At 47.0% G+C, this 21,897-nt stretch overlaps 5 protein-coding genes across 7 annotated transcripts in view; 4 read left to right on the top strand and 1 right to left on the bottom strand.

Annotated features, from left to right (window-relative positions):
• The first annotated feature begins 133 nt into the window (after positions 1–133).
• On the top strand, positions 134–1,674 carry LOC130531141 (dickkopf-related protein 3-like). Its single transcript, XM_057042952.1, has 4 exons — positions 134–692; positions 833–1,007; positions 1,076–1,277; positions 1,408–1,674. The coding sequence occupies exons 1-4, from the start codon at positions 531–533 to the stop codon at positions 1,466–1,468; spliced, it is 600 nt and encodes a 199-aa protein (XP_056898932.1). The 5' UTR covers positions 134–530; the 3' UTR covers positions 1,469–1,674.
• Positions 1,675–2,755: 1,081 nt separating this feature from the next.
• tectb (tectorin beta) lies at positions 2,756–4,970 on the top strand. The gene is made up of 10 exons (XM_057049368.1): positions 2,756–2,896; positions 2,991–3,181; positions 3,280–3,431; positions 3,540–3,612; positions 3,713–3,816; positions 3,906–3,989; positions 4,174–4,336; positions 4,465–4,543; positions 4,623–4,649; positions 4,722–4,970. Exons 1-10 carry the CDS (start codon positions 2,830–2,832, stop codon positions 4,793–4,795), a joined length of 1,014 nt encoding a protein of 337 aa, XP_056905348.1. The 5' UTR covers positions 2,756–2,829; the 3' UTR covers positions 4,796–4,970.
• On the bottom strand, positions 4,861–21,631 carry gucy2g (guanylate cyclase 2g). Of its 2 annotated transcripts, none has more exons than XM_057049296.1 (23): positions 21,526–21,631; positions 11,670–11,773; positions 11,096–11,444; positions 10,890–11,014; positions 10,336–10,518; positions 10,083–10,227; positions 9,869–10,004; positions 9,689–9,792; positions 9,452–9,618; positions 9,244–9,384; positions 9,003–9,086; positions 8,351–8,455; positions 8,207–8,278; positions 7,960–8,128; positions 7,734–7,889; positions 7,435–7,612; positions 7,111–7,251; positions 6,846–7,038; positions 6,600–6,774; positions 6,438–6,536; positions 5,985–6,076; positions 5,807–5,914; positions 4,861–5,706 (listed from the first exon to the last, which is right to left on the bottom strand). In XM_057049296.1, exons 1-23 carry the CDS (start codon positions 21,569–21,571, stop codon positions 5,611–5,613), a joined length of 3,168 nt encoding a protein of 1,055 aa, XP_056905276.1. In that variant the 5' UTR covers positions 21,572–21,631; the 3' UTR covers positions 4,861–5,610. The 2 variants fall into 2 exon arrangements, with proteins under 2 accessions (XP_056905276.1, XP_056905286.1); XM_057049306.1 differs by having other exon boundaries at positions 10,905–11,014.
• acsl5 (acyl-CoA synthetase long chain family member 5) lies at positions 13,056–19,116 on the top strand. Its single transcript, XM_057049317.1, has 22 exons — positions 13,056–13,207; positions 13,779–13,869; positions 14,428–14,587; positions 14,673–14,784; positions 15,058–15,122; positions 15,199–15,300; positions 15,376–15,475; positions 15,792–15,970; positions 16,078–16,110; positions 16,183–16,234; positions 16,303–16,376; positions 16,438–16,515; positions 16,586–16,720; positions 16,792–16,926; positions 17,012–17,107; positions 17,291–17,363; positions 17,603–17,691; positions 17,869–17,985; positions 18,126–18,269; positions 18,434–18,535; positions 18,612–18,683; positions 18,945–19,116. Exons 3-22 carry the CDS (start codon positions 14,432–14,434, stop codon positions 19,080–19,082), a joined length of 2,052 nt encoding a protein of 683 aa, XP_056905297.1. The 5' UTR covers positions 13,056–13,207; positions 13,779–13,869; positions 14,428–14,431; the 3' UTR covers positions 19,083–19,116.
• Positions 20,348–21,897, top strand: part of LOC130534578 (ankyrin-3-like) — a 79,547-nt gene continuing 77,997 nt past the window's right edge. Inside the window, exon 1 of one of the 2 annotated variants that reach the window (XM_057049058.1) lies at positions 20,348–20,653. In XM_057049058.1, the coding sequence (XP_056905038.1) occupies positions 20,618–20,653 (36 nt within the window). In that variant the 5' untranslated portion in view covers positions 20,348–20,617. The remainder of the gene's footprint in view (positions 20,654–21,897) is intronic. The other variant, XM_057049080.1, reaches the window with a different exon arrangement.

Genomic DNA, 21,897 nt, shown 5'->3' with positions numbered 1-21,897 from the left:
ACATTTAATGAGATCATGGGGTCGTCTGCAGGGTGCAGCTCTGCTAATTGTTCTCAGCGTGGGGTCTGAAGTGGGATAGGGCAGGGGGCAGCGGGGCCAGGAGTGAGGGGGGGGCCTTCGTGGCCCTACCTGTCACTCAGTGGGGGGTGAAACGTGTCGTGCACTTGTCTGCCTTTGTCCCCCCTCAGTTGTTTGTCTGGGAGAGACAAAGCCGGCAGAGGTGATGCCCGTCTCTGCTCCATTGTGTCAGACCCTCACGCCTGTCCGCCGGCCCCTTATCTGCCCTCCTCTCTGCTCCACCACTGCTCGTTCTGCCACTATTTTCTGGCTGCAGGGGGTAATTTAGTTAATCTGTTAACAACTAATTGTCCCCTCCTACCCTATTGCTTGAATAAACAGAATGTTGGTGGGGGGAGTCGGGGCCCCCCTGCGCTATAAAAGGCAGGGTGAAAAGGCAGGCAGCCACCATCGCTGCCTGGATCCTGGCAGTCCTGGATCACTTTTCCTCTCTTCAGCCAGCGCGACTCTTCATGTCCGAGATGTCTGGGAAGCGGTCCCTGCTCTTCCTGTGTTTCTGCGTCTCCGTGGCTGAAGCTCATATTTGGGCCTGGATGCTCAACATGCCCCACCGCCCTCCTAAAGATGGCGTGAGGTCCCCCAGGGAACACCCCCCTGTAGCTAGAGCAGCCACGGTAAGACATCACTGGATTCTAACTCATAACTTTGAAGCTTCTAGGGAAAAACGTAATGGCGAAAACGCCGAAAAATCGCTGACTCGGTGCATTTTTGCCACCGGCGCCAGTTTAAGATTTCCCATTTTTTTCCTCTGTAGGCTGTGTGTGACCAGGAAAGGGCCTGTGGACGGGGTTTCTCGTGCGATAGACACTTTGGTGTGTGTGTTCCTCAGCGAGGGGAGGGCCACTACTGTCGGAGGGATGCCCAGTGCGTACGTGGCCTCCGCTGCATGTTCGGGAAGTGCCACCGCAGCATTCCCAGTGGACAGGAAGGTAAAAACGCACAACCCGACAGGGCTGGGAAATGAACGCGCCTCCAAAACGATCTGTCCCGCGTGCAGGTGCCAGATGTAAAGTGGACAGGGATTGCCTCTCATCCATGTGCTGCGCTCGGCACCACGGTGAGCGGGTGTGCAAGAGGCGCCTGGTTCGCGGCGCCGGCTGCTACATTCCCGACGGCGGCCTGGCGTTCAGCATAAACCAGATTTGCCCGTGCGATGAGGGGCTGCTGTGTCGTGAAGACAGCGCCCCACACAGGAGAGAGTGAGTATAACAACCTGCTGATATGAGTTCCTGTGCAGGAGCCGGAGATCTAGTCTATGCTGGATTTAAAATCTGGAGGTTAAATACTTCCTGGTAGCCGTGAGTCTCATCAAATTTGTTTTCCTTGCAGGAGAGATTTTATTTATCAGCCAGAATGGAAAACCTGGACCTGCCAAGCGCCCACGCCTTGACTGCACCATCACTATCAAAGCTATTTATCTTGTAAATAGGTTGTATATGATTGTACATTAGAAAAATATGTATTAAATGTATAAATATGTATTTAAATGAGCACTACTTCTTGCCTCTTTCAACAATGCTGTGTTTTACCTGTGGGTCTTTGTTTGCTGTCTGTATGAAGCTGTTTTTAAAATGATAAATAAAACTGACCAAAAGAAGGAGGGCTGCCAACCTTGATGATTTTTTTTTGTTCAACAATATCGGCCTTAACAATATGAGAATTTTTTGCTCTTTAAATACTCGTTTCATCCAGACCGGACCAACACCAACGCACAAACTCTGGGCGGGGGCAGGTTACTTTGAGGTTACATAACATGGTGGAACGGTGCAGCTCCCGACCGTCCAGACGCTGTAACGTTAGCTGTCTCTTGACCGGTTCTTAGATTGGTATCATCTCCCAGACTGCTCATTACAAGTTCCCCATTCAGCTCATTGACATGCTAATGCCTCGGCGCTCTGCCCCTTAGGTCACTGGGTTGCTTAAAGGACGTTAGTGTCTAACAACTTTGCTCTCATTTTACAGCTCCTAAGTCCCGGAAAGGATGTTTGTGACCATGGGAACGGAAAAAAAGCCCTCATTCTCCAATGATTGGTGTTATTTAACCTGCAACCTCATCTTCACTCACACAAAATAGCTGTTAGCTGAAGAGTAAGAGAGCATTCTTAGCGTTCAGCTTAATCACTGGTTAAGCCAATAAAACCCACGTGAGCACACCAGTGGACACTGGGAACGTGCTCACTATTCTCAGGGCTGCTATCACACTTGATGCTAATTCATCTATTTACAGCTCTTTAAAAAAGTTTAAATTAGCCCAGTTGATTGGGAAATTGGATCAATGACACAATAACCAGTCTCTTCTTGTCATTTTTTATGTCGTTTTGGGTTGGATGTTTCAAAAACAAGCTAAGCTAATGGGCAGCCACTGCCTTTTAAAGGGAATCTGTGATATGAGGAGAAGACAACCTTAATTGTCCTTCAGCAGCACATGATTGTTCAATCAAACTTTGTGATCTGCAGAAAGGTAACTTTGTGAGTTCTAATCCCTGCAGGCTGCTGTCATTTGAAAGTCAATGTCTGAGCAGCACAGGGATCTTTTGTGGGCAGCTCCACAATAGAGCTCTTAAACCAACCCTGTCGGGGGAAAAACTGCAGGCCAACAAACGGCTCCTCACTCTTACCCGTGACGGTATAAAACCTGCCGGGTTCGTCCAAACCGCGGTCGGAACAACAGCGCTGGTGGACTGGTAAAGAGCCACCATGATCCTCTGACTGCTCTGGGTATTCCTGACCTTCTACTAGCAGTGCTGCAGCATGGTGCCTGCCGGGGCTTTCCTACTGTTCCTGCCTATTGCGTGGACCTGCCCCCCTCAGAAAGCAGGTAGCATCGGACGCGTTAGCCTCCAACTCTTGATGCTGACGCACAATCTGGATGGAATGAATCCGAAGAGGTTGCGGTTGTGTTTCCCTTTCAGATTACGTCATGGTGTCGTGTTTCCCCAATGCCATCATCGCCAACGTCCCGGAGTGTCCCTACGGGTGGGAGATTGACCAGCTGTCCCTCGGTGGCGTCTGCTACACTGGGATTCACAGCCAGGGCTACTATCGCTTCATCATCTCTGACCTGACGCCCAAAAACCACTCGTACTGTGGCACGCTGTCTGAGGTGAGACGTTCAGGTTCAGTGTATGTTCAAGGTGAAGATTTAAGGTTCTGGTTCAACTAGTCCATCTTAAATATTCGTCCCTCGGGGATTCTCCTCAGTTCATGCCCGGCAAAGACCCCAAGTACATCTTCTTTAACTCCATTGTGTCCAACGACACTTTGCTAACGGTGAGACACCAGCCGGTCAACTACACCTTCAGCTGCGTGTACCGAGCGGCCTACCTGGTGAACCACGCCGTCTTCAGCCAAAGGTAAGCGTCTGTCGAGGGCGCCAGCTGCCCACTGTGACCGCGCAGAACCTGCGTCCACTCTAACCCGATGACCTGCAGCGTTTTTACTAAACCCTCTGCTTCTTCTAGAGTGGCTACAGTTTACGTCAACAATGGCAGTTTAGGGACGTTTAAGTCACAGTTGTCTATGAACGTGTTCACGGTGAGTAGCTGGAGCGGCGCCGCCTCTCCAGCGGAAGTCTTTTTTTGAGTGTTTGATGCAACGCGTCTCCAAAAACTGGAACAAATAACATATTTTGTAGAATTCCAAGTTTCTCTATGCCAAAGATGCTCCGTACGTCATCGACACTTCTGAAATCGGCTCTGAAGTTTTCATTGGTATCGAGGCAAAAGGTCTGAGTAACAGGTACAACCGGAAAATAAACCTAAATTATTAGTTACAGCTGAATTGTTTATTTCTAACGGGCCCCTTCGCCATAATGTGATTTGTCTCAGATTTAAAGTTGTAATAAACAACTGCTGGGCGACTCCAACGCCATATTCTACAGACAACAAGAGGTGGAGTCTGATCATTAACAGGTACGACATGAAGGGTTAAGCCAAGTGGGCATCAACCCAGTCTGAGGTCCACTGTTAGACTAAACTTAAGGTAGACCCTGACAAAGTGGGTAAAGATCCAGCTGTGGATGATGGCAGAGCAGGGCCAGAAAGGGTTAAGAGGACAAAGACGGATGGGTCGACTCTTATCTTTGTCTCCCATCAGCTGCTCCTCCGACAGCACTGTGACCATCTTTGAAAACGGCAAAGACAGCCGCTCCACCTTTAAGTTCCACTCCTTCCGCTTCCAGCGGCTGGAGAAGGTGTCGACGGTGTGGCTGCACTGCGAGGTCCAGGTTTGTGACGGAGACAGGCTTGTCTGCCAGCCAGTGAGTATCCTCTCTCAGTTCTAACACAACTGACGGCTAAAATACTGTAATTGTGCTAATCGGCTTTAATGAGTGGTCGTTAAATTGACGTGCTTCTGCACTTTGTCCTTGATAATTGCGGTGTCCAGGCTCCTTGCTCTTTCAGGAGTCTGTCGACGGAAGCAGGGGGCAGTGGGGGCATCCTTACATCTGAGTTCCACATTAAAGGTGCCCCTTTAGAGATGTTTCAAATCCGCTTTTATTTTAAATGCAGATTTAATTTTGTGTTCATGTTTCTGTGTTGAAGGAAGCAGCAATAATGGACACGCTAAAGGTAATTACAGTCAGTAACAGCCGCTACGCTCAGTTTATCTCGTCCTAAAACATCTTTTCTTTTCCTTTACAGCAACATCACTCCTCATCCCAACAGTCATCCTGGTAAACACGTGCTGGGACTTATTAACCGTGTCAAGAACGTAGTTTTCAGCAGCTGGTTTGCACAAAAACACGAGAAGACGGATGGAAGCGTCTGACATGCTCGAATGTTATGTTATTAACACGTTTATTCAAGTTCTCATGTCTTCTTTTGAACATTAACTTTAAAAATGAATTACATTACATATTTGACCTGTCCAATAAAGATTAATCAAATATCTTCATGTTTTCAATAAATACAAAAAAAACTTAATTAACTACGACAATTAGCAGGAAATTCAGGGATGTGTAGAGAATGTATGAATGTGAAACAGTGACATTTTAAAACATTAATTCATATTAATTTTGCAAGTAAAAGTACTGTTTTGTTTCAAACCACCCTGAAATTAGGATCAGAATCTGTTTCATAATAAATAAAAAAAGGCTAAATTCTGTTGTTACTGAGGTGGGGTTTTGTTTTTATGGACTGACTCATTTAGGTCAGAGCAAACTTTCTTCAATATGACTTTACGATATTTATATTTAATTGAAATAAAAACGCACTGAATTGCAAAGAGATTTGTGAAAAAGAATCCATTAAAATCACATATTTATCTGACTGAAATGGACCAGATCAGAATGTGGATCTCCCTTCTGGCCTTTCTGCATTGGCCAAAACCTCCTCAAACCAGTAGGTGGCGCTTTATGTGGCCCTGACTGTCTGTAACCCACCCACAGGGCTCCACGCTCACTGGATCAGCGCGTGGAGCCCTATGTTTGTTGAAAATTATCACGTTTTGTTCAGTTTTCCTTTAGTTTCTTCAGAATTCAGATAAATACGATGAAAAAAGATGATGATGATGATGATGATGATGATGACTCTAAATTTGCACTTTAGTCATACTGGTGTCCATGATATAGGCCTTGGTGAGGCCCTTGTGGGTTGTTTTCTTTGGACCTTCGGCCATTCCGGGTATCTTCAGAAGATCGCAGGTGAAAGAAAAAATCAGCACTAAGTCGATGTTGCTTTAAAAAGAATGAGACATAAGGTGTTCTGTTGGAGGAGCCCTGATGTACCTCTGGTGGTAGTTTTTGACCATCGGTTTGTGGAGCGCCATGAGCTCCCACGGGAGGATTGAACCCCTGCTTGTTCAGCAGCCAGTAAGTCTTGTGGGACCCTTTTCCCTAAAACAGTCGGGAAGATGACTGAAACCTCTGAGAGGTGACTTCTTCGGCAGCACAGGTCTTTGCTCACCTTGATTTCGATTTCCCCCCGTTCCTCCAGCTCGAATGATCCGGCCTGGAGAAGAATCTCGGCTGTGCACTGAGATATGTGGATCTTCAGGGCTGTGGGAAACATTCCGACTTGAATGGCCGGTCGCTCAAAGCTTGCAACTAAAGTCCTGAAAGAAGAATTCTCTGCAGGACCTTCTCCCATGGTTCAGTTAAGATTAGACCCAAAACGCTGCAATCAACATAAAACCTGCAAGTTTCTGCCAGAGAACATTGTAAAAACAGCTTTTTAAAGCACGGTATAACTTTGAATTACAGTCACCAAATTTCCTTTCCGTTTTTCGGAAGCGGGATTGTTATTTGGCAATTGTTCGGCCTCGATAAATTTAGTTACTGAGCCGTTTCCAGGCAGATGTTCGGGCGGCCATAATCACACTGCAAAAAAGTTAAATTTTCCTTTCAAGGCTTCACTCACGCGAGCTGTTACTTTCCATGCGTGATGCCATGTTGACCGTGTCGCCAAACAGACAGTAGCGAGGCATAGAAGTTCCCACCACTCCAGCGACCACGGGACCTACAAAGCCCACAATCTCAGTGACCTTTTCCCATTTAAGCTCCGTCATAGCTGTTGTCCTACCTGAGTGAATTCCAATACGGATGGCCAGACTCTCAGCCGGCATGTGGCGGATTTTAAAGACCTTGATGGAGTGTAAGAAATGCAGAGCCATTGTTGATATTTCAATGGCATGCTTGTTACCATTGGCGATGGGCACGCCGCTGGCCACCATGTAGGCGTCGCCGATGGTTTCCACCTGGACAGGGAGAGTTTTGGAGTTTTTCACCACAGCACCTTTGTCATGACCAGGCCTTTTCCAAGGCTCACCTTATATACGTCATACATCCTAATTATGTCATCAAACAGGCTGTAGAGGTCGTTGAGGAATGACACCACCTCCAGCGCGGAGCTGACGGCACACATGGAGGTGAAGCCCACGATGTCAGAGAAGAAGATGGTGACTACGCTGTAGCTTTGCGGCTCGACCGATTTTCCCGCCATCAGCTGATCAGCGATGTACCTACGGAGAGCAAAGCAGGTCATGAGCAAAGGTGAGACTTGGTGGCATCTGCCATGCTGTCACATCAGTTACTTCGGTAACATGCTGGAGAGAAGTTTTTCTGTCCGGGTCTTCTCCACGATGAGCTGGTTGGTCCTATCCTCAACCACTTCCTCCAAGTGGTTAGCATATTTCTCTAGCTTTTCCACCATGTTATCGAGAATATTCGCGTGACTGCAACAAGAGAAACAGCATGAGGAAGAGGTTCAGTTTGGTTGGTTGATTGAATATTTTGCCACTTCTTTAACCCCTAGCCCTCTGCCAATTAGACATATCGTATTTCAAAACATTGTGGGTTTACTTCATGGGACGTTAGCATGGCGATGACTTTGTGGACATTGTGAGCTCAGTCCTGACCTGTCTGGGCAGGTGTCCTTCAGCCGCCTTCTGATTGACCCAAACGGCGGTCGGTGGTCAGGGTTTTCACTCCAGCAGGCCCTCAGCAGAAAATTGATGTTCTCTTCACACAGCTGATCATTCAGCAGTGGGCGCAATGGTTCCCCTTGGAAAGGCGTTCGCAAGTGCATGATGATTTCTGGAGGGAAGCGGGATACCAACGAAGGGCTGTCAGTAGTTTTCATTCAGACTGAAATATTTCCGTTGTGTTCTGGAACTATATGAAGTGATTGGACTGCCTCTACTAGCGTAACGCTAACCTTTTGGTTCCAGGTTGATATCTTGATATGGACCAGACTTGAAGTTGTACATAATCTCCCACAGGATGATGGCAAAGCTGTAGACATCACCTTTGGGTGTCCCAGTGACTTGGCCACCGACTTTTCTCAGAAGTTCTGGTGCCATCCAGTACATATCTACAAAACAGATTAATGTGCTAGTTCTTAGTGGATAGCACTCGGTGTATTTTGTTCTGAACTCACTGACCACCATAATTGCTGTTTTCTGCCAGGTTTATCTGATTTCTGGTGCCGTATTTAAATTCATTCAGCCCAAACCCGGAAAGTTTGATCTGAAGTCGACTGTCCACCAGACACGTGCTGGGCTTCAGATTCCCGTGAAACTTGAGATTACTTTTGTGGATAAAGTCCATTCCCTTAAATACAATCAAATGGGTTGAGATCATTCTGTCTGTTTAAAAATCTGGGATGTGCGGGAGCTCAAACGGACTCACGTTGACAATGTCGTAAGCAAACGAGAGCTTGAATATCCTGTCCATCTCTACATCCGAATCACTAAGAACATCCTGAAGCACAAAATACCACCAGTCAAGATAGAATTCTAAAGCTGGCGATTAAATTTGATCCACAACCTCGACCTTCAGACTTCCTTTCCGGCAGTACTGCATGACCAGACAGACATTTGGCGGCTCGATGCAAACACCGAAGAACTGCACCAGGTTCTCATGTTTCATCTCTTTCATCTGTCAAAGAAAGACAAGAACAGTGACCATGTTTAACTGCAAGAATCTATCTTAAAGACATCAAATCAAATCAAATCAATCTTTATTTATATATGGCCTCTAACAGCATAGCTGAGATGTTAACCTAATGATTAGACGACCCCCTAAGTATGATGATTTGTCTGTCTATAATAGTAACTGGAACTACAGAATTAGTAACAATAAGCTTTTTCAAAGAGGTAGGTTTTAAGCCTAATCTTAAAAGTAGCGATGGAGTCAGCCTCCCGTACCTGGACAGGGAGCTGGTTCCATAGCAGGCGGCCTGGTAGCTAAATGCTTGGCCCCCCATTCTACTCCTAGAAACTCTGGGAACCACAAGTAGACCAGCATTCTGAGAGAGAAGCGGTCTAGCGGTCTAGGCCTCTGAGGACCTTGTAGGTCAAAAGAAGGGTTTTAAAAATTATTCTAAATTTAACGGACAGCCAATGAATAGACGCCATTACAGGAGTTATGTGATCTCTTTTGTCAAGACATATCAGGATATGTTAAAGGAAACAAGACACTTCACCTCTTTGAACTCCTGGATAATTGAGGGTTTCTGGAAATTCCTGGTACCAGGGTTCTTGATGTACTTGATAGCGACTTGGCTTCCCTGTACGGAATAAGGAATATGTGAGGGGTCGGCCTATGTTATGTTAAATAACATCACCTTCAGGTGAACAATATCGGCTGTAAAGCTCCTCAGCCATTCTTGGGGTGGTACTTTTTATTCTGATACTATCGCTTCATCCTAGGCTTAAAGCTTGTACCTGGTACAGGCCGATGGTGGTGTAGATGTTTTCCTTCCCTGTCTTATCCTTCAGACCATAACTGTTGCTGGAGAAATTGGACTGAGAGCTGCTGCTTCCATTATGACTGGCTGTGTTGCTCAAAGATAATCCGCGAAGTCCCTGGAGGAAACAAACCCTGTCATAGTCCACCAACTCGCTCCAACGGGGGATAAGTGGCCCTGCATACCTGGGACTCCCTTATGATGGTGATGTCACTGTAGTTGATCAGCCACCAGGAGGAGTCGTCAAGTCGCGTCTGAAGTCGAAGCTTCTGCAGGACCAGGAGACCGATGCAGGAGACGGCGAGCATGCCCATCAGGGGGAAGGCGACCAGTAACGCGAGCAAGGCAATGTCTGAGTTTCAGATGGCCGTCAGTTTCAAAGAAGAGTAAATTTGGGTTTTAGTAGAGACGTGGTTTTTCACCGTTAGTCATCCACTCGCAGAGCTCGTTGTTGAAGCCGCATCGGGGTTTATCAGAGGGAGGTCTTCCTTTTGGCCATACCACAGATTTAAACATGGACGTTGGCCTGGAATGACATTTTTTTTTTAGTTTGCTTTATCCAGATCAAACAAACAGACAAAGAAACAAATAAGAGACACTACCGGACAGATTTGGTGTGACTATCAAAATGGAGGACGGGCACAAACTTCATGGTGCCCTCGACATGCTGTAGATCATAAATGGAATAATCCAGGTTTCTCTCCCCATCTTCATCAAAGTGGACCAGTCCAGAAGCTCCTGAAAGGGTTCACCAGTGTTGCGTTAAACTTTCTTAAACATATTTTTTTACGGTTAAAGAGCAAAGCAGAGACTAACCATAGAATCGAATGTCATTTTTATTTTTTAATTTCTGCAGCAGCATCTGCCCGTTATGAGGGTCCATGCCATCTTTAATGACCTCCTTCAGCCCCATCGTATAGAGGAGCACGGCATCGTGTAGATAGGCTGAGTAAGGGCTAACCTAAAGAAGATAGAAACAAAAGAAAAACCAAAATATTTGTTTTCAACCAATGAAAACTATAATTTTCCTCCTTGGGTTTAAATTCCTCAAAAAGTGGCTGATGCTTGCCTCTTGCTCTGATGTCAGGTTGCTCCAGAATGGGGGTCCCTTGAGCCTTTCGAAAACCTGCTCAAAGAAGTCGTAATACTCGTATCCTTCGTAGGATTTCTGTCCGATGATGAAGGCCATGTCAAATGCCGTTATGGCATCCCGGTTAACCCTGCTGCTCATGGCAGTTTTCCATATGTTGTCCTGCAACATTAAACAAAATAACCATCTAAAACAGCAATGCCCGAATTAGTGATACCACCTTGGAATATAAACCCAACGTTGCTCCTTGAGGATTCTGATGGTTTACAAGTGTTATTTTAGCCTCCAGCTCTCCACCCTGATATCAGAATTACCTACCTTGCAAAGGCAGTTTTAAAGCAGGTTGTGACACTGGTTTTACCTCATTTCTCTGGCTCCAGGTGGTCAAATGAACAAATAATTAAGACCCGATCTTTTACGATTGAGAACTCATCAATCATTTTGTCGGTAGGTTGTGGTTTTCCTCACCTGTAAAACCTCAGTTATGGACAAAGAGTGCAGCTCGAGCTTAATGAATTAAAGGTTTTACTCACCACACTTCCACTGACCTCAAAATGCTGCACCAGGAAGAAAATATAGTCGCCGTTCATCAGCCCCTGTTTCTCTGCCTCCAGCAACAGAGCCATGCAGTCCTCTTTGTTGGTCAGAATCACAATAACTACACAAAACAGGGATTTTTATTACTCCTGCTGGAGGATATTGTTTGATACTGTTGAACAAATCTCAGCGCTTTTCTCACCTCGAGTGACTTTTGCGATGTATTTAATCTTTTGATAGACGAGCTGAGGGTTGCTGGTGTCAAATTTCACCGTGGCCACCACATTGAAATGTGTTTTCAGGTGATTTTCCACAGTCTTCCACAAATCATCCACTTTGTCCCAAGTGTTTGTCTCCAGCCCCCCGCCGATCATCGCGACGTGGGTCCACCCGAAAAACTGCAGGGTCTTCACGAGGACCTCCGCGCTTCTTTTAAGAGGGGGGACGATTTTGATGTAAGAGTCGTAGGTGTCTCTGCTGTCCATTTTGGAGGACTGCCCCACAAACCCAAACATGGGGATGTTCCAGGTGGAAGCAATGAGGCCTGTGACCTGTATGGCAGCTTTAGTTTAAATAATGTTGATGCTATTACATCACATCAGAGTTTTCCTCACTAGTACTGAGCAGGAAGTTAATCATCAAAACATCACACTCCACTACCATCACCTTTAAGATCTCTTCTTCAGACAAAGGTCTCTAAACTTGCAACTTTAACAGCCATTTTAATTAATGATGATTAACTCCAATTATAATTCAAGAATACAAGCAATAAATACCTCGGCTTCTTCCGGACACGCTGGGCCAAAGAGCGCGGACACGTTTTCTTTCCACACCTGGTGAATGAATCCCCCCAGGGAGATTTTGGGATCACACTCGGTGTCTGTGAAGACAAAGTCCAGGCTGTAGTTGCCCAGTAATGAGGGATTGTTGTTCACCTTCTCCATGGCCAACTGTAGGGCCGACCCCATCCGCAGCGCACTGAAGGGCAGCGACATGTTCCAGGGAGCCTGGAAGCCAATCATCAGCTTCTGAGATCGGGATCCATCAGTGGCGTTGAGGATGGTGGCAGTAACGAGGCTGAGGTGAAGCACAAGTACTTGTCTGGTTGCAGAGCAGAACATCGCCCTCGACATCTCTCTCATCCTGCTCGCCGTCTCATCGCCCAGAGTTTTAATACCCGGGAGAGCACGTGAATGTGACGAGTAGAAGGCGGAGAAACAGAGACGTTAAGTCGTCAGCAGTTCGTTTTAGCAAAGCTGGCTTGAAACGTCAACTCAATAGTAAAAATTTCTCTCAAAGGCTTCAAGGAGAGCTGATTTGAACATGATTGTTAAATTTGACCTTTCGTGTTCATATTCCGAGCAGCGCTCCGGCAGAGTGCACAATTTCAATACAGCCCAACTGTTAATTCCTCTATCTGAAAGGCAAAAGAGGGTCTGATGTCTTAGTTCTCCATTTTTATAAATATACAACCTGCCTGGAGGTTTTATATTTAGAGTGATTTAGTTGGGAATCGAGCGGAATTATTAGAAGAACTGTAGAAGCACAGTTAAAATTGTTGCTCAGTAAATCAGTGATTCAGAATATTGAGAACATTGTTCCGACCTGTCACTGACATGAGATCTCTTTGACAAGGCTAATAACAATTAGCTGAAAGATCATCTGGGCTAAGTCGCTAACGTTAGCTCTGGTGGGTTTTAAAGACTTTTTCACCTTTAACCAAATCAGAAACAGCTTTACCAGTCTGTCTGTTCTTATATGTGTGTCTTTAATTTAATTATTTTATTGCATAATTTTCTCAACAGGCAACTGAACTGAATATTGCAACTTTAGTGGACTATAAAGGGCATCATCACAAGTGATTAAATGACAATCCCGATGAAAGTGGATAAAAAATGCTAATTGCACATTGGTGCTCGAGGGTCAGATTTAGATAAGGCACAGATTAGATGTTATCAGCCCGTTCCAAAGGTGTATCAGACTGTACGCACAGGATTTCTGACTCAGCACATGTCAAAGTACATCACAACCTTCTCGGCTGCATGTAAACACAATATTTCAAATGCTTGTAGTTTTGGTCAAATTGTGTGGGGTGATTTAATTTAGAAAGCTAAGTCGGCCTCACGCAGAACTGCTGTAGGTCTGGGAGCGATAGCAGCTGTGACAGCGAGGGTACACCTGTGTGAGGTTAAAGGTGCTAATGACCACAGGTGGGCAGGTCTTAAATTAGTGGTGTTGCTGGTTTCAGCTCCTCTCTCCCCAAGAGGACTCTAGCTTCATCTTGGCCCCAAACCACCTCTGCTAATCCCACCAGGTAATCTCTAAGGCCCTCATAATTGAGATAGTGATGAAACCAGTTAAAGGTCCTGACGATGTGCTGAGTCGGCATTAATCCATTGGACCAGCTGGGCTGTTGTGTTCAGTTATGTTAGCTCCTAGAGGCTAATGCTAGCCATTGCTAGCATTAGCATTCAGAACATGTCTTGTAATATATTGCAACCAAATGTACAATTTGAGCTGCACAATGTTAAAAATGTGAAAAATAAAAGGTTTGGAGGTTTTCTGACCTGAGTTGTCTGCAGTGAATCCTGGGTTAAAAATGGGCAAAAATAAATCCTGGAAATAAGCTTAAAACTGGAAATAAGCCCCCACTAGTAAAGCAAACCTTTATTAATAGGCAGGTATAAAAGACTAACTCTGAAAGTAGTTTAATAAATTGCAAAATATGTACTTTAATATTATGAAATAGATGTGAACTGTTTTGAAATCTGCATTTTTTTTTTTTTTTTTGTTTTATCAGCAAGAGCAATAGTGGCGTGAAGGTTCAAAGGTCTGTCAGCTTTTTTTTTTTCTTTTTTTTTTATGAGCGTTTGTTCTTGTTGTAGCTCCTATCAGAGCAGAGGAAGAGGAACTACTCTTCACTCCGTTGCGTGTCTGCCTGTCTGTCAGCTGGGAGCTCGAGAGGACCATCAGCAGGTAGGACACGCTCTTCAGTATTGTCAGTAATGAGGTTTTGTGAAGCACTTCATACTAAAAGGTCAATATTCAGTAGAATTACTACCTTCTGCTTCAGAAATATAAGGATTTTTCAGCCAGCTCTAGTATAATTTGTGCACTTTTGCAGGCTGATTGCCCATTTTTGTCCTATTAGTCAGAACACACACGCTGGCTCTTACAAGTCCAGCTAACGAGAGTAATGGCAGCACGTGTGCACGTGTGCATGGCAGGGAGTCAAGCCGTGGATGTGGTGCTGATAGTGATGCTGCTGGCGGTGGCCGCCTCCATTGTCTGCTTCTCTGAGGCTTAACTCGTGTTAAAGGTGACGGCACCGGACCAGGGGGCTGCGGATGTGAGGCTGTTGTGATAAGTGAACTATTGCAGCACCTCTGGGCTCGAACGTTTTAAGGGTTGAACTCCGTCTTCAGTGATAATTGTTGCGCAATGGCGTCGACTTTGGCCTCCCGGAGGCGAGATTGAGGGCAGAGGTGACCATTTCAGGACACGGAGGTCAGTCTGGACTGTTTCTCGTCCCAGCACCATGGACTTCCTTCTCCAGTTCCTGTTCTCCCCGCTCCCCACTTCGGCCATCATCTCCCTGTTCGCTCTGGCAGCTGCTACCCTGTTTTACCTCAACACCCGGCCCAGTGCTGTCCGCTCGCCCATCGACCTGGACAACCAGTCCGTGGGCATCAAGGTAAATGGTACCCTGAAGCACGTGTAGAGAATGTCGCTGACACCACACTGGCTTCTGACACTGGTTTCTGATTCGGTGTCTTCAGGATGGCGCCAGGAAGGCCGCGCTGCTCGAGAACAACAACCACCTAGTGTCGCATTACTACAGCGAAGCCAAGACCTTGTATGAGGTCTTCCAGAGGGGTCTTAAAGTTTCAGGTGACGAAGACTTTCCGCTTTATGTTCACGCTTTGTGTAATCCTCCCTTCCCAAAAGGTCCTAGCAGAGTGAAACGGAATGTTAGCTGACTTTACTGCGACATGCAGCGGGTTGGATCCCACAACCTCGTTACATTTGAAATGTTTTGCGGTCATTATATACAGGAATGACAGGAGATCAATCAAAAGTGTGTGTGTTGCACATAAAATGGCCAAAGGACCCATGATCATGCATCACTGCCGCAGATTAACGGGCCTCATCTCCCTCCTCCAGGTAACGGACCCTGTTTGGGCTACAGGAAACCAGGACGGCTGTACCAGTGGCTGAAGTACAAACAGGTGAGAGCAGCACGCCGCGGTTAAACGCCCGAATGAACGCACTCGCTGCTGACCTTTAACCCACTTCTTCCCGAAGGTCTCCGATAGAGCAGAACACCTGGGGTCGGGTCTTCTTCACAGGGGCCTCAAGCCGAGCTCTGACACTTTTATTGGCATCTTTGCACAGAATAGACCAGAGGTAAGTGGGGGGGGTCCAAATGTTTGGGATTTCTTTTCAATTCGAACCTCCTGTATCTTCATTGTGCTCACTCAGTGGATTATTGGCGAGCTGGCCTGTTACACCTACTCCATGGTAGCAGTTCCCCTGTATGACACCCTGGGTCCTGAGGCTCTGGTCTTCATTATCAACCAAGGTAATTGGATGTTCTCTCACTATGGTGCTGGTAATGAGCCCAGTACAGTCACTGGTTCCCAAGGGGAACTGGCGAGAGCGGCCTTTAATCTCCTCCCTTGTTTGTCACACCTGCTCCTTTAATCTGCTCCCCTTTTTGATTTTATGTGATGATTTCTGGGCAGATTATCAGACAGGAAGCGTGAGACAGCCCACTGCATCATACATGCAGGTTTTACTGGTTTTGAGGGTTGAACTCGGTCAAATCACACTTTCTCGTGAGTGATTGCCATCCATTGTTGCGTGTTTGGTTGTAATCTCCCGTTTTCCGGCTCCAGCGGGGATCTCCACCGTCCTCTGCGACAATCAGAACAAAGCAGAAACACTCCTGCAGATATGCGAGAAAGGCCAGACGTCCGTCCTCAAAACCGTCATCGTCATGGACTCGTTCGGCGCCGAGTGGGTGGAGAGGGGCTCCAAGTGCGGCGTGGACGTGGTGTCCATGCAGGACGTGGAGGTATTGGACGACTGATCTGATTTATGCTGCCCTCACGCCACAGAATGAACATTTTACATTTCCTCCGAGCTTGAACCCGATTGAAATTGATTCTTTTTGCCATCCAGGCCAAGGGGAAGAGTAACCTTCAGAAGCCAGTCGTAAGTTCGCGTACAGTCTCGGGAGGTTTGTGGCGGGCGCCGTTTCTGACGCGCTGATGTTTCTTTCGACAGCCGCCAAAGCCAGAGGACCTCAGCATCATCTGCTTCACCAGCGGCACCACAGGTGATCATCTCCACCTGCCTTAAAGGGAAAACAGTCGGCTTTTAACCTGGTTTGTTGACTTTTTCCAGGAAACCCCAAAGGCGCCATGTTGACCCACGAGAACGTGGTCTCGGACACTGCAGGCGTCCTCAAAGGCTTTGAGGTATGAACCCGTTGATGGAAGATGTTGGTTAATAATTATTGAGATCTGTGTTCTGACGCAGACGACCATCGTCCCGTCCACGGAGGACGTCGCCATTTCCTTCCTGCCTTTAGCTCACATGTTCGAGAGGGTGGTGCAGGTGAGGTCCGGACCGGCGGACGCTGCAGAGGTCGTCCCCGACTGTTGACCCATGTTCCCTGCCATTTCAGACGGTGATATACGGGGCTGGCGGCAGGGTGGGATTTTTCCAGGGTGACATCAGACTCCTGCCGGACGACATGAAGACCCTTCAGCCCACCATCTTCCCCGTGGTGCCTCGGCTCCTCAACCGCGTCTACGACAAAGTTAGTGCCGCGTCTCTCTTCACGCTCGAAACGCTCCAACCGATTCTGACCTCGGACGACCTCCCGAACAGGTTCAGAGCGGCGCCAAAAGCCCCTTCAAGAAGTGGCTGCTGAACTTTGCCGTGGACAGGAAGTACGCCGAGGTGAAGGAAGGCATCATCAGGAACAACAGCCTGTGGGACAAACTCATCTTCAACAAAGTCCAGGTGCTGATCCGCTCCAGGAAAAACTGCCCAGGAAGTGATTTGCTCAATGTAAACTTTGCCCCACCCCACCCCCTCTCTCCTGTAGGCGTCTCTAGGTGGGCGAGTGCGGGTGATGGTGACGGGAGCGGCGCCAATATCGCCCAACGTCCTCACCTTCCTCCGAGCGGCTCTGGGTTGCCAGGTAACCAAGCTCCACCCCCTTTAACCTTTCTCACAGCAGCCATGCTTGAACTGGAGTAAACCCTGGGGGTGTGAAATGGCCGGGTTGTTTTGACAGCGGCATCAGCTGATCTTGATTGTGGTGCGTTGTCACCATAACCGGGTCGCATCAATCTGACTTGGCTGTTTTTGATGCGTCTCTCAGATCTTTGAGGGTTATGGTCAGACGGAGTGCACGGCCGGCTGCACCTTCACCATGCCGGGAGACGCCACAGCAGGTAGTGAATCAACATGGTGGAAATCGGGGCTGTAAAGAGTTTTACAACATCTATAAATGGCAATACCTCTGATAGTGGAACCTGGACGAGGACGGAGGCATAAATCACCATTGTTCAGACCCAGATATGTAATTAGTCTCAGATGAACTTGTTACAGTTTAGAACACGTCGATGTCAAACGATCTCAATGCGTCCTGTTGAAAAGACCTTTTCACATGACTGGTGCACGTTTATAACAGGTCACGTCGGGGCGCCGCTGCCGTGTAACATCGTGAAGCTGGTGGACGTCGAAGAGATGAACTACTTCGCCTCAAACGGTGAAGGAGAGGTGAGAGGAGAGGACATGGATTTTCAATAACGGGAGATAATGGTGCTGTTTGTACAGTCTCTGGATTATCTGTCGGAAGTTCAAAACTCGGGATCGATTTTCCTGGTGCCGAGTTCAGCCACGACTTAAACATTTCTGACCTTCTCAAACGTTTCTTTCTGGTTTGTTCATTTCCAGGTCTGTATCAAGGGTAAAAATGTCTTCAAGGGGTACTTGAAAGACCCCGAGAAGACGGCAGAGGCTCTGGATGACGATGGTTGGCTACATACTGGGGACATTGGAAAATGGCTTCCAGTAAGAACCACCAGGAAACAACTGTTGTTGCTTTGAAACAATAATTCAACGCGACTGACTCCTGCTTCAGATCGATAGTTTGAAGCTGTTATCAAACACTCGGCCGGAAGTTGGACGTGTTTGTGTGATTTTCCCAACAGAGCGGCGTCCTGAAGATAATTGACCGGAAGAAGAACATCTTCAAGCTGGCTCAGGGGGAGTACATCGCACCGGAGAAGATCGAGAACGTGTACGTGCGCAGTGGTCTGGTGGCCCAGGTCTTTGTTCACGGAGACAGTCTACAGGTAATCCAGAATCCCTCTAAACCTATGGTGCCCACATCCAGGCGGGTTTTCTGTCCTACCAGGCATAAAAGGCTCTCTCCCAGGTTCTTTTACCTGGTGGGACAGAAATCCCAGCTTGAGTCCTGTGGGCGCACCTGCTCTGAACTAACGGCTTCTGACTCTAGTCCTGCCTGGTTGGCGTCGTGATCCCTGATCCGGAGGACCTGCCCAGTTTTGCCAAGAAGCTGGGAGTCCAAGGTTCCTTAAAAGAACTCTGCAAAAACACGGTAATGTGCGACTCGGTGTCTTTGCATCCCATCGCAGGGGGCAGGAAACTGACTGGATTTGCTCTTTTCTTTTCAGGAAATTAAAAAAGCCATTCTTTCAGACATGACCAAACTCGGAAAGGAAGCAGGACTCAAGTCCTTCGAGCAGGTAATGTTTAAAAATAACATGATTTTAATAGCACTTGAATGGAATCATACTGTCAATGTATAGAGTTATGTGGTCTATCCTCCGGTGAGTTCAATAAGATTCTCCAGTTTAATAAGATTCTTAATGTATAAATACGACTAACCTTGAAACAAGGTGTCGACTTGTTCACATTCACTCTTTCAACTGAGCTTCTTTAATTTGCTCTGCTGCCATGAATAGACTTGTCCAAATGATTTATCTGTATTTTCCTCCTTTGTGCAGGTGAAGGATATTTACCTCCACCCAGAGCAGTTCACCATTGAAAACGGTCTGTTGACGCCAACTTTAAAGGCCAAGAGGGCCGAGCTGAAAACGCTGTTCCAGCCTCAGATCAACCAGCTGTATGCAAACATGTCATGAACAAATTAAACCCAAACCTCTGCTCTGGTCGTGATTTTTGTGGATTGTTCTTGGATTAAACTGTTAAAATGAAAGCAGCAACAAAGATGCGGGTCCACTGTGTGTTGGTTTTGGGGGTGGAAGAGGTCACCCTGGACAGACGTTTCAGCTACAACCTGATTAATTTGTCTCTAAAGCCTTGGCTGACAATGTAGGACAACCACAGAAGTCTAAAATGCTTCTCTTCCAGGTGTTGAAACTATGAATTTTAATATTTCCCATTTAAACCAATTGGAAGTGAAAATTCTTGTCTGTTTTAAACTAAACTGTTGCCGCAATTATTCCATTTTAGTACGTTACTGCCCCCGCGTGGCAGAATACAGACTAGCAGCCTTCCGATTAAAATACTTTGAAAAATATATTTTAAAAGCTACATTAGTGGGGGAAAATACCTTCTGTGGGTATCAGGCAATTTCTTTGAGAGGAAATTACGTAATGGGATTCAGAATAAGTCCATCTGGAACTTAAAACAAATACATCTGTTACATTTAGACTAGGACTTCTCAACTTAGACTATCAAAAGTCAATTTTAGTAAATTGATTCCAAGAGTGAAACTCGTGCACAGAGTGATTATTTCAGCTGATTAAAAGCTAAAATTCACTGGCTCAGAGGGGGAAAAAAGAATATTGTGGAAAAGGTTGAATTGGAGCCTCCTGGTGTCACAGTGATTAGTTAATTAACACTAAATATATTTAAAGATTTCCTGAGCCTTTTTAAATAGTCTTGGCCTTTTCCAGTAGGCAGCACCACCATAGAGAAGATCTGTTGGCTGTTCTGAGTGCACCCAGGGAAGGTTAAATGGTATCTCATTCAGCCCTGTCATCTGCTGGTGTTAATGTGTTTTACCACGTTCAGGGTCAGAGCAGCACCCACCAGGAGATTTCAGAGCCCTTCCTGCTTCCATCTGCTGTCATGGAGCTGCTGATGTTAGCAGGATCTGGCTCCTGCCCTCAAAATACCAATTCCAGGTTCAAGGACCCTGCCATCCCTGTTTGATTGATTAGAAAACTCAGCCCACTTAAAGGCCCATTGAGACGTTGGACCAGGAGCTGAAGCCTGTTATGGAGCAACCATATATATGCCTCAGCAGTGCCATAGACTCAAAAAGATCCTTCTTTCTACCACAGAACCTGAGTACCGGATGGAGTTGATCGGTTTTGGTGTTTTGGTCTGCGTGTCTGATGTGGTGAAACGGCGCCCCCTAGCGGCGGCTCGCGGCAGCGCCGGCAGCTAGACCCGGGCTGTAGCTGTGGTATCGCTCCGCTACACCTGGCACTTCCAGCGGGAGAACCCGACGGCACCGTCCCCTCCGCCGCTCCGGACACGCTGCTGGACACGGTCGAAGCCTCCAGCCTCTCGTTTAACCAAGAGAGCGATCCGTACGCAAATGCAACATCTTTTTACGGCCTCGGGGTGTTAATCGCTGGATAGAGCTCGCTCTCAGATCCCGGGATTAAAGTTACCTGACAACCGGAGCAGTCGCGCCGTCTCCAACATGGCTTCTTCCGCCACAGGTGACCCCGATGAGCAGGTAAAAGAGTTCAGAAGCTCCCGCTGGGAAGTTTTCTGGTGATTTAAGACACCGTCATTCTCCCGATTTTACACGGTGATGAAATGGGTCGCAAAGCGCGTCGTTTCGAGTTGAATCCCGCTTGATAAAGTCGTGTTTTCCATGGAAGAAAGAGGAGAAATAGTGCAAAATCTCAACACTCAGTTCAGCCTGAAGAGTCAAGAGAAACTTTCCACAAATCAAACCCCGATTTAAACATTTTCCTCTATTCGGAACCATTTAAAATAACTTGATCTTGATCCAGGAATTCGTCATTAATCTATCTCCCGTTTCTCGGACACCCGTTGCATAAATTCCAAGTGTAACTTGAATAATGAACTAAAACACTGCTTTTATTTGAAGGTCAGCCAGGTTGTTGGACAATAATTCTGCGTGAAGTTTCTCGTCCAATATTTCGATTCCTGTGGATCAGAATATTAATGACGCTTCGTCATAAAAGTGCTTTTACACCACGTGAGACCGGCTTGAATGAAATATTTACTAAAATAAGAATTGAGAACTGCTTCCCAGGACGCCGTTGGCGTGTTTCCCCTTTTTAGATGAATGTCTCAACGATTTCATCAGTTTGAATAGAAAGATGCTGAACTTTAAGGTTCCAACAGAGGCAGCTAGGCTCCGCCCACGTCCTGACCCCGGAAGTATGTGGACGCCACGATGACCTGGTGTGTGTGGAGCGTGTGTGGAGTGTGTGTGTACTCAGCCTGGCTTAAGCACCAATAATAGAATCCCTCTGTTTGCATTAAGCTGTGGTAAAGAACATATTTCCATGCAGGGAGGTGTCAAAGGTTAAGTCCTTATAATCAATAACTGCAAAAGTCACCTGCTCAGCTCACCTGTGGGCGGCGGCTGTTTCTCCTGAGCGTCGTGGTGTCCTGTCATCGCCGTGAGAACGTGGCGGTTGCACCAGCGCTCCGGCTTACTGATTGACGCTCTCTGGCTCTCGGAGGGCTTTGGTGAGTAAACATGACCTCAGCTCAGGAGGTAACGCCAGGTGGCCGCGGCGGCGTTTGTTTACAGAGATGAGGACCTTTCAGCCGCGCCGCGGCGCCAACCGCTTCAAAGGGCGTCAGCCGCCTTTCAACCCCGTGTGACCTCCGTCTCCCCAGCACTGTCAGCTTTAGAGACTGTTTACGGTGGCCGAACGAGCCGCGAGCGCGCCTGAACTCCAGACAGCTGCTATCAGCTAGCCTGGTTTAAGCCCCTCG

Source organism: Takifugu flavidus, chromosome 1 (assembly GCF_003711565.1).
Source record: "Takifugu flavidus isolate HTHZ2018 chromosome 1, ASM371156v2, whole genome shotgun sequence".
NCBI lineage: Eukaryota > Metazoa > Chordata > Actinopteri > Tetraodontiformes > Tetraodontidae > Takifugu > Takifugu flavidus.
Note: the sequence above shows the minus strand (reverse complement) of the source record. Positions and strands in the feature narration are given on the sequence as shown.

What these genes read in the sequence shown, in the direction of transcription:
- LOC130531141 (XM_057042952.1), top strand. Translation starts at nt 531, where the DNA reads ATGTCCGAGATGTCTGGGAAGCGGTCCCTGCTCTTCCTGTGTTTCTGC. An exon ending in CTGTAGCTAGAGCAGCCACG is followed by an intron (nt 693 to 832) that starts GTAAGACATCAC and finishes TTTCCTCTGTAG; the next exon opens with GCTGTGTGTGACCAGGAAAG. An exon ending in CATTCCCAGTGGACAGGAAG is followed by an intron (nt 1,008 to 1,075) that starts GTAAAAACGCAC and finishes TCCCGCGTGCAG; the next exon opens with GTGCCAGATGTAAAGTGGAC.
- tectb (XM_057049368.1), top strand. Translation starts at nt 2,830, where the DNA reads ATGGTGCCTGCCGGGGCTTTCCTACTGTTCCTGCCTATTGCGTGGACC. An exon ending in ACTGTGGCACGCTGTCTGAG is followed by an intron (nt 3,182 to 3,279) that starts GTGAGACGTTCA and finishes GATTCTCCTCAG; the next exon opens with TTCATGCCCGGCAAAGACCC. An exon ending in CAATAATGGACACGCTAAAG is followed by an intron (nt 4,650 to 4,721) that starts GTAATTACAGTC and finishes TTTCCTTTACAG; the next exon opens with CAACATCACTCCTCATCCCA.
- acsl5 (XM_057049317.1), top strand. Translation starts at nt 14,432, where the DNA reads ATGGACTTCCTTCTCCAGTTCCTGTTCTCCCCGCTCCCCACTTCGGCC. An exon ending in GCGTCCTCAAAGGCTTTGAG is followed by an intron (nt 16,377 to 16,437) that starts GTATGAACCCGT and finishes GTTCTGACGCAG; the next exon opens with ACGACCATCGTCCCGTCCAC. An exon ending in ACATTGGAAAATGGCTTCCA is followed by an intron (nt 17,986 to 18,125) that starts GTAAGAACCACC and finishes TTTTCCCAACAG; the next exon opens with AGCGGCGTCCTGAAGATAAT.
- gucy2g (XM_057049296.1), bottom strand. Translation starts at nt 21,571, where the DNA reads ATGACAGGACACCACGACGCTCAGGAGAAACAGCCGCCGCCCACAG. An exon ending in TATCAACCTGGAACCAAAAG is followed by an intron (nt 7,613 to 7,733) that starts GTTAGCGTTACG and finishes GCTTCCCTCCAG; the next exon opens with AAATCATCATGCACTTGCGA. An exon ending in CATGGAAAGTAACAGCTCGC is followed by an intron (nt 6,077 to 6,437) that starts GTGAGTGAAGCC and finishes TGTTTCCCACAG; the next exon opens with CCCTGAAGATCCACATATCT.